At 51.2% G+C, this 9,341-nt stretch overlaps 1 protein-coding gene across 2 annotated transcripts; it reads right to left on the bottom strand.

Moving 5' to 3' along the window:
* Positions 1-4,484: 4,484 nt before the first annotated feature.
* Positions 4,485-9,091, bottom strand: LOC123119478 (VAN3-binding protein). 2 transcript variants are annotated; one of them, XM_044539284.1, is made up of 7 exons: positions 8,696-9,091; positions 8,143-8,256; positions 5,792-6,185; positions 5,394-5,702; positions 5,254-5,303; positions 5,104-5,161; positions 4,485-4,967 (listed from the first exon to the last, which is right to left on the bottom strand). In XM_044539284.1, exons 1-7 carry the CDS (start codon positions 8,972-8,974, stop codon positions 4,759-4,761), a joined length of 1,413 nt encoding a protein of 470 aa, XP_044395219.1. In that variant the 5' UTR covers positions 8,975-9,091; the 3' UTR covers positions 4,485-4,758. The 2 variants fall into 2 exon arrangements, with proteins under 2 accessions (XP_044395219.1, XP_044395220.1); XM_044539285.1 differs by having other exon boundaries at positions 5,792-6,179.
* Between the last annotated feature and the right edge of the window lie 250 nt (positions 9,092-9,341).

Here is a 9,341-nt window from a genome sequence, read left to right as displayed (position 1 = left end):
TACAAGAAAAAGAGCAAAGTCAGCTAAAAGTTGCAGTAAAATTAGTGAAATCCCATGCTCTTTAGCTATCAAAATCTAATCTTCAAGGACACCTTGAGTCGAGGACCAAGTTGGCAAGACTAATGACCAAGCTCTACTATTGTAAGAAGAAGAACATGAATTTATCAAAGTGTAAGATTGAGGGCTAAGAGAAATTCGTTAGAGATTTACCTCTGCTATTCCTTGCAAACGCCCTAGTATCCGGCAGCCGCTACTGTAGAGAATCGGTCGCTCGATCGGCCAATATATGTGAGCGTACGACGGCATACCATTTTTTTCTGAGGGGTTACAATTTATTTTTTTGTGCGGGCGTTGGCGTGCAAATCGGAGGAGGCAAAGAGCCGCTCACCCTGTGCAGCCGTGCTCAATTCTAGCGCAGTAGTCGTGCGTTTAGGCATCTTAGCAGTTGGGCTTTTGTTAGATGATGGGCCTCCCCTGCGTACAGGCTTTTTCTTCTATCGGCTGCAGCACTAAGGTCGGGGCCCTTTGGCTGGGCCCTGGGCCGTCGCCCCTGCTGCCCTGGCCCAGGGCCGGCCCTGCACATGGGCGCCCATTCTCGATGACGATGGTGGGACGCGACTGGGTAGGTGCAGCAGGAGATGCGGGACCCTTGCCTCCCGCAGGAGGGGTCGAAGTAGCCGTAGTAGCAGCAGGACGGGCACCGGGACGAGCACCCCCCTTCCCACCGCGGACAGCGGCGTTGACCGAGGGGGCCTCATCCGGATGACGACTGGCGAGGCGCTGCTCCGTTGAGAGGAGGCGCTGGAAGAGCTCCTGCGGCTTGATGGGAACCTTGCGTTCCTGAATCACCTCCACAAGAGAATCATACTCGGCGTCGAGACCTTGGAGAACATACGTAGTAAACTCCGTGTCACGAAGGGGCTCACCAATAGAGGCAAGCTGATCAGCGAGGTGCTTGATTTTGTTGAAGAAAACGATGACGGAGTGATGATCCTTGCGGGTCTCATTGAGCTGGGTACGAAGAGCCATATGCTGAGACGAGGACTGGGCGGAGAAGCTAGACTCCAGCGCACTCCACACCTCATGGGATGTAGTAGCAAAAAGTACCAAGCCGGCAACGCCCTCGGTGAGAGAGGACTGAATCGCCGAGAGAATCGCTTGATCTTGAGCAATCCAGGGCCGGTACATATGATGATCCGGCGAGGGGCATGGCAAAGTTCCATCCATAAAACCTTCCAGGTAATGACTACGAAGGAGGGGAAGAATCTGCGCACGCCAGAACAAATAGTTGTCCATCTTCAGTTTTACCGGGAGAAGGTTGCTGAAGTAGAATGGCGGAGTCGTGATGACGTCGAGGGCAAAGTCGTAGGGCGGCACAGCAGCAGCACCAGAAGAGGCGACATCCACCGCGGGCGAAGACTGCGGTGCAGCCGGAGGAACCGGTGGTGGAGGAGACAGTGACGCACCATAAGGAGCAGGCCTCGGGAACGCCGGGTAGCCAGAGCTGTACGGAGCACCATAGCCAGTACCAGGAGGGGCGCCATGTCCAACGCCATAGGGAATGCCGTAGGGGGCGTAGGGCACGCCGTAGGGGGCGCCGTAGAAAGCACCGTAGGCAGCAGGATCATGCGCATACGGCGGCGGTGCGTAGGGCGCCAACGTGCCATAGTTGGGGCGCAACGCCGGCAATCCGGGAGGAGCCGAAGAGGTCGACCCAGAAAACAAGGCCCCCGTCGATCTGGTCATCAGGGGGGTAGATGCAGGTCCTCCTTGGAGGAGAGTAGACAGGAACGGCGGCACATGAGCTGTCGGACCGAGGACAGGCGCGCCCGATCTGATGGGATCGGCGAGCGAGAGAGGAGCGGAGAACTCGGTGGCGGCAGCAGGCATAGTTGTCGCGCCGGTGAGAGCAGCAAGGGTGGCCGCGCCGAAGAGGGCAGCGGCGGCGGCCGCCGAGGAGTCAGCGGAAGACGACATGAGGGCGGCGTGGCGGCTAGGTCAGGATCGCGAGATCGATCGCGTCTGATACCATGTTATACGAAGGGTTTTAGGTATTGTGGGCTTCGACACCTCTAGGGGTTGGCCACGACAATATATATATAGAGGGGAAACCTCGTTGAGTACAAGTACAATTGTATAAGAGTTACAATACGTATTTACGTATAACTACAAGTCTAACAGTGCCAAAACTTTTGTAGTTCACACGAGCTGACCAACACGCCCGTATAAAGAACAACGCTACAAGAGTCACAGCCTCCATAATGCATACTCCATGATGTTTTGAAGGCTGCTGAAGCAAAGCACAAACTTTGAATCATCATAATAGTACTTAAAATAATACAGGCTTCAAACTTGATTTCAACATCGATTTCTAGTATGAGCTCAAATGCAATATCTAGTACGATTTCAACAACATAACAGTAACCTCTAGAACGATTTGAAACATCGGAAACATATATTTCTTCACCATCTAGTTCACACTCTTCCTCCGTTTAGAGGTGGCATCGCAGGTGGAGGCTGCTTGGGTGGCTTCCACTTCCGCCGTCATGCGGTCTACAAACCTCTAGGCTGTAATCTCTGATCTTACTCTTTGGTCTCACTGTCTGCTCAAGACAGATCAAAAAATCCACGCTGGATTGTGGCGGGATTTTTTCTTCTCTCGTCTCTTCTAAACAAACCATGTTGTTGACTACTTATATTGTTGAAATATATTCAGGTGGGGATCATTTCAGCCAAGGCCATGATCGACTACTGATTCAGTCTGACGAAGCACGTGCTTCTTGACCCACTCCCAGAAGTCTCAAGCCGTCTTCCAGAACATCCTCTCAGTGTGGTCCTCTTTGGTCTCGCCAGGGGAAGGTCCACATGGAGGGGTCGGCCGCCGCAACATGGTCGATGGGGGTGAGTCTGGTGGCGAAGGGGAAGATGAGTGCTTGCCGGCGAACATGAAAGATGGATGAGGCGTGCTGCTCGTAAGCGAGGTGGCCCAGTTTATATACCAATGAACAGGCGCGCTCCAGCGGGAAACAGCGATAGATTTGGCAGGCGTGGGTGAAAAACAACACGCCATTGAAAGAAGTGGAGGCGGCAGGCATACGAACGGCTGCGCGTTGGCATGACTGCGCCCGGCGATTATTATGGTGGTTAGGTTGATATGACGGTTCTAATAGAGTTGCTCTAAGTCAAACCAAACGGCGACGATGGCCAAACTTAGCTCGTCTACTATTCCGGCGCCTTTTAAAAGGGACGCGAACTTGGTGCTCTCGGGTACCCGCGCATCTTATATGCGGAAAAAAAAATTAGTAATTCGATTTTTTTAAAAGAAATTCCAAATCTTTTTGGAATCAAACATGATCAGGTATTGTACTTGTATGAAATGTTTGGACAAGAAATGATTCATATTGACCTCACAGCAAAAAATACAAGTTTATGGCGACAATATAGCGTGTATAGTACTTGTATATAGCGTTTTTTGCCGAATCTTCGACCCAGGATGCAACGAAAGTCATTCTCTGACGAATCTTCTTATACGCCTACAATACTTGATCATGTTTAATACCAAAAAAGATTTGGAATTTTTTGAATTACTAAATTTTTTTTGCGAAGGGGAGCCTTGGCGCAGTGGTAAAGCTGCTGCCTTGTGACCATGAGATCACGGATTCAAGTCCTGGAAACAGCCTCTTACAGAAATGTAGGGAAAGACTGCGTACTATAGACCCAAAGTGGTTGGACCCTTCCCCGGACCCTACGCAAGCGGGAGCTACATGCACCAGGCTGCCCTTTACTAATTTTTTTTGCATATAGGGTGCGCTGGTACCAGGTTCTCCTTCATATTTTCCCTTTTAAAAGTCCCTTTTGTCCATAGTACATTGTCATTCCAGCAATATGGTCTCCGTAACCACAAATGTATCAGCGTAACTGCAAAAAACCATCACCAACCAGGACAGCAACCTGCATCAAAGCCCAGGTCCGGGACTGCTAATGCTTATGATTCAAACAAAATGGAGTGGTCCTGCCCAACAACAGCCTCATTCAGAGCTATGCCTGGTCCTGCAATCCCTGCATGATCCAAACAGTTGTGGGTGACAACGGAACGATCCTCCAGCTCCATGCCATCACTCATAGCTTTAGATAGATGCAGAGTTGTTGTTGCAAACCTCCTATACTACAGAACCAACAGGGCTCCAATCATCTGCATCCAGAAAACAGAATGGCCCCAGCAATTCAATTCAAAGAGGCAGCAGACAAGTTGGTCTATGTCCTGGCTGGCTGACACCTCTACTTAGCATGCTGATCTTCAGCGTCCAGGAGCTAGATCAGAGGTAGGGGCAGAGATCTTGTTAAGGTGCCCATGGCCATGGCAACCCAGCCCTTTTTTGCTTTTGCTTTTGCTTTTGCTTTCACCTTGCAGACAGTAGATTCTGCCCAGCCTACAAAGACAAGAGACCGAGTAAACCTTTGTAGTACAGTGACACACTGAGCCATGCTGAGATGTTCTTCCTGTTCCCAAGGTTACTTAAGTAGATCAAACATAAATGAGGCTACCACGGTTCAATTAGAAACTACCGGTGCTTGGATTTTTGTACTGCCTGCCATTGCCCATTTGCCACACTCACTCAAGTCTAGACGAGAGGGGAGAAGAAACTAAAACTTACAGGAGAACGGAACAAAGAAAACAATAGCAAGAACTACAAGAACACATTTCTAGCAAGGTCAATCAGATCACCACGGGTTGCACCGCGCTCGATACGGCGGCGATCATGCGAAGCGCTTGCGGCCGTCAACGATGGCGAGGAGGCGCGCCACGCCCTTGGTCCACATGTCGTGCTCCCTCTGGCTCGCGCACTCGAACTCGATCACCCGGTGCTCCGCCGTGCGCAGGCCGAAGTAGCGCCGGTGCTCGCCGCCCTCCAGCAGGTGCCGCCCCGGCCACGCCGCCAGGTCCCTGCACACGTCCACCACCACGCCTGTGGGCGCAGCGCAACTCCGGCGTCAGTGAGTGTCACCGGTGACCATGACAGGGAGACAAAACCACACGGCCACTACAAAGCTATAGCACGCCATGGCTGTATATGTACTGTAGGAGATTGCTTGTGCACTTACTCTTCTTCTTCTTGGTTATGGTCCCGGCGACATGCCTGCTCTTCATCTTCAGCATCACCTGCAAAAATTAATGGCCGAATTCACACATCAGCTAAGAGTTAAGAGAACTATTATGCAATAGAAGATCAAGAACAGTGTGAGAAGTCGTACCACGCCCGTCCGGTTGATGTACACTGATACGACCTTCCAATGCAACGATCCTGCACATGATCGGCAACATCAGTGAAGATTCAGAACAGCATCTGTCGCCGGAATGGACCGGTCATTCGACGGCCGGGGGAATGCAGTACCTTTGCGGGTGCGCTTGAGGAGCTCGATGCCGCGGGCGAGCAGGTCTTGGCAGCAGATGCCGAGGAAGTTGTTCTCGTCCTGATCGACCGCCGGCAGGTCGTCGCTGAAGCTGCTGCTGTTGCTGCTGCCCATCTCCTGCACCTTGTGATGCGGCTGCTGCTGCTGCAGCTGCCTCTGGGTGGCGCCGTGCTTGTGGCCGTGGCCGTGACCTCCCATTCCCATGGAGCCCTTCTCCACCGGGATCACCGCAGCGACGTTCCACGCCTCCTTCTGCACCCTCGCCCTCAGCGTCGCCGCGCCTCGTAACGCTGCCGATCAAGAAACGGAAAAGCAGTCATGCCCGTGTCTTCGCCGATGGCCATTGTGATCGAGGATTGTGGCGGAATGATGGGTTCACCAGTGGCGGCGGCGGCCGTGATGGTGACGATGTCGCCGGGGGTCCTGGCGTTGACCGCCGAGCCGACGGCGGCGGCGAGGTGCTCGCGCTCGGCGCCCATGGACTCAGCCGCCTCCACGCACTGCGCGGCGACCAGCGTGGCTGCGGACGCCATCGCCATGTCGGTGCGCGCGGCGCGATCGTCTTTACCGCCGGACCCCGCGGTGGCGGCGGCCGCGGCGGCGACGGCAGCGGCCACGGCCGCCACTGTGACGGCGGCGTGGACCTGCGCGTTGTGCGCCCTGGTCTCCTCCTTCCTCTTCTCCTTCTTGTCCTTGAGCCACCGGCCCACCGTCTTGCTGCCGCCCCGCGGTGGCTGCGCCTTGGGCGTGCTCACTGCCCTGCAAAACTGCATCTTTTTTTGCCAGAAAATACTATTAGCACCATTGCGAATCAAATTTTATCTAATATTATAACTGAATCCACAAATAAATCAAACAAAACATAAGATACTAATTAAAATGACTCGTATCAATCAGTGTTCAAACTTGTGTTGTGAAAACTTTTTGTCAGTGCCCAAAGCAGGTTGTTTAATTGGACAACAGTGTGTGGTGGATCCTAATTGAAAGCACACGCTGTAGCAATGATTCTTGCACCGCCAAGTGTACACAAATCATTGTGCCTCCACACTCCATAGGGTTAATCCAACTAGGGCATAGATCTAGTTGATGAATTGCCTGCCGAGGCGTGCCATAGGTTAATGCACACACCACTTGCAGAGGACATAATCATGGAGGCACTCTGTGGGGAACAAACAAGACTGTGTATGACAGAAGCTAATGTACTCTAATTACAAACAGAGAGTAAAAAAGAACGCATCATTAGATTAGAAGACAAAGCTGGGGACATGAGAGCACTTGATTAGGGATGAGAAAGGCAGGTTGCTAAAGGTCAAAGCGAAGATGGGGCAAGACAAGGGCTGCCTCCATAGGCCTGCAAGCCACAGTGTGTGCTGCTTTATATCCAGAGAGAGAGAGAGAGAGAGAAGTTCAAAGCTCAGTGGGGCACTGGACAGGCTGCAGTGTTTGCTTGTGGAAGGAGGAGACCAGAGTGGCAGAGAAAGGGCAGAAATGGCAGCCGGAATCAAAGCTTCTTTTGCACAGCAAGCAAGCAAGCGCCGAAGACCATCAAATCAAGTGGAGTGGAGCACCCCCTCCCCCCTCTTTCCTGGTCAGAGCTACAAGAGCTAGAAGGACACACTCACACCAGCAAGCTGATTTCTTCCTTTCTTCAGTTTGAAATAGTGGCCATGGTGATGGACACTGAGGGCCAAATTGCCAACCAGATTTGCCTTAAAAATACTATTGCTGAATCATTGTGTGGCATACGCTTCTCAATTCCCATCTGCTTTTCCTCAGGAAAGAAAATCTCATCTGCTGGACCATGACCAAAGCTTGACTTGACAAGATGGTACTTACACTACAGTGCACACTGAACTCATTCAGTTCACTCACACTTGCTTTGTGTACTCATCAGTAAAGTGAAGAAAGAATCTTTGCTAAGGAAAGACAAGGGCATGGAAGTATTATTATCAATAAATAGATGCTTTTATCAGAGAGTTTAAAGCATCCATGCACTGGGTCAGGTGATGTGGCCCAATCACCAGGCTTTATCTGCCTGTGCAACAAAGTCCCTGATTCTTTCATTTACCATACTCACTAATGTCTGTTAAATGCCTACCTAATTAGAGTAGATGGCATGATCCAGTTGCTAGAGTAGATATAGTGTGTGACTAAAGTTTTGATTCTTGTTTATCTATGATATGACGCTGCTTCACTGGGTGGGCATAAAGGCACATCGTATTAAATTCATGTACCGTATCCGTTTTGTGCAAGAAATGTCTGCCAAGCCTGCAACCAAAGGCAGTGTTTTTGTCCCAACCAGTCTGACAGGTTGTACCACTAGAAAACAGAAGAAATTTACAGCTGCCCTAAAAACTTATAAACTTAGTTGCTATCCAAGATTAAAATTATACAACTCATAGTGTGTTCCACACCCAAAAAGAAAGAGACAAAAAACATATGCATTTCCAAGGGAGCCTAGAACTAGAACATAGCAGCAGCCAAGCAACCAGCTCATTCAAAATTCACAGCATGATTAAAAGGATTATCTGCCTTTGTTGTTTCAACGAGTTGCAGTCAAAACAGGAGTACAAGTAAAATCACCTAAAAAAAAGTACTCCTGTGTTAAAAAGGAGTAGATTATTACTAGCCTGGCCTTTAATTTATCCAGTTGACAAGGAAATTGGCAGTTCATCACTTCATCTAAAAGAAGGAAAATGCAGAGGGGGAGGATGAGATGGTACTGCATACCCTGCTGTCGTCGACATCCGGCGAGACGGGCGGGCTGTCGGAGAACGAGCCGCCGCCGTTGAGGGGCCCGCTGCTGTGGGAGAGGCGGCCGGAGGTCAGCGGCGACACCTCTTGCTGCAGAGGAAAAGAAATGTTAATCAGCAGTACATGATCTCTACTCAAAACGCTGCCTAGTTAATTGCAGTATCTGATCGAGATCGATGATCACGAATGAAAGAAAAAGGTTGTTGTTTTCCTGCCGGAGAAACAGAACAAAAAGACTCTCATATTTGGATGTTTCTTCTTGTCCTGACGTTATTCCAGGAGTACAGGGGAGCCATGGATCAGGCAGCATTTTTTTCGAAACGGATGATCAGGCAGCATTCAATAAAGCAGCTACTAATTGGTCAAATAAAAACAGGATGCCACGAACAGATGAAATCAATCTGAAAAAAGGATGATAAGAAATGATCCATTTTTTGGGGAGAATGAGAAGGGCTGAATCCCAGCCCAATTAAAAAAAGACCGATTTCTTTTTCCCCTAAAAAAAGAGAGGAAGTGACAAGAAACGCACCGAGTGGGACATGATCCGGTCCATGATGAGCTGCGAGGTGGCCGCAGATGCGAAGGAGAAGGAGCTGCCGGTGCCGGTGCCGGCGCTCGCGGCGTCGTCGAGCTCCCCGGCGATGTCCTCCGCGATGGCGCCGGCCGCCGGCGCGGCGGCGAACGCGCGGGAGACGTCGGCGGCGGACGCGCTCCAGGAGCGGGAGAGGAACTCGAGCGGATCGCGCTGCGGCTCCGGCGGCAGGCGATCCCCGCCGCCCCGCGCGCTCGCCCTGCCGGAACCGTTCATCGCGGCGGCGGTTGCCGGGTGCGTGCGCGTGTGTGGGGCGCGCGGAAAGGTGGTGCGGGGAGCGAAGAGGAGGTAATGCTGCGGCCTGAGGAGAGTGCCTGGCTTTTTGGGGAGTGGGCGGTTTTATACATGTGTGTGTGTGTGGGTGTGTCGACTGTCGAGAGGAAGAAGAGAGGCGTGTCTGTGCATAAAGTTGGTGTCTCATTATTTGCAAGCCTATCTTTTGCAGCAGTTTTGGATGATCAGAGTGGAAATTCATTAATACTCATGCATGTTTCATTTTTTTAAGTAAATATGACTGCCTTTTATTGGAATTAAGAGCATCTACAGCCGGACCTCTCATACCCGTCTCAAACGTCCGGGTAGG

Source organism: Triticum aestivum, chromosome 5D, assembly GCF_018294505.1.
Source record: "Triticum aestivum cultivar Chinese Spring chromosome 5D, IWGSC CS RefSeq v2.1, whole genome shotgun sequence".
NCBI classification, from domain to species: domain Eukaryota; kingdom Viridiplantae; phylum Streptophyta; class Magnoliopsida; order Poales; family Poaceae; genus Triticum; species Triticum aestivum.
Note: the sequence above shows the minus strand (reverse complement) of the source record. Positions and strands in the feature narration are given on the sequence as shown.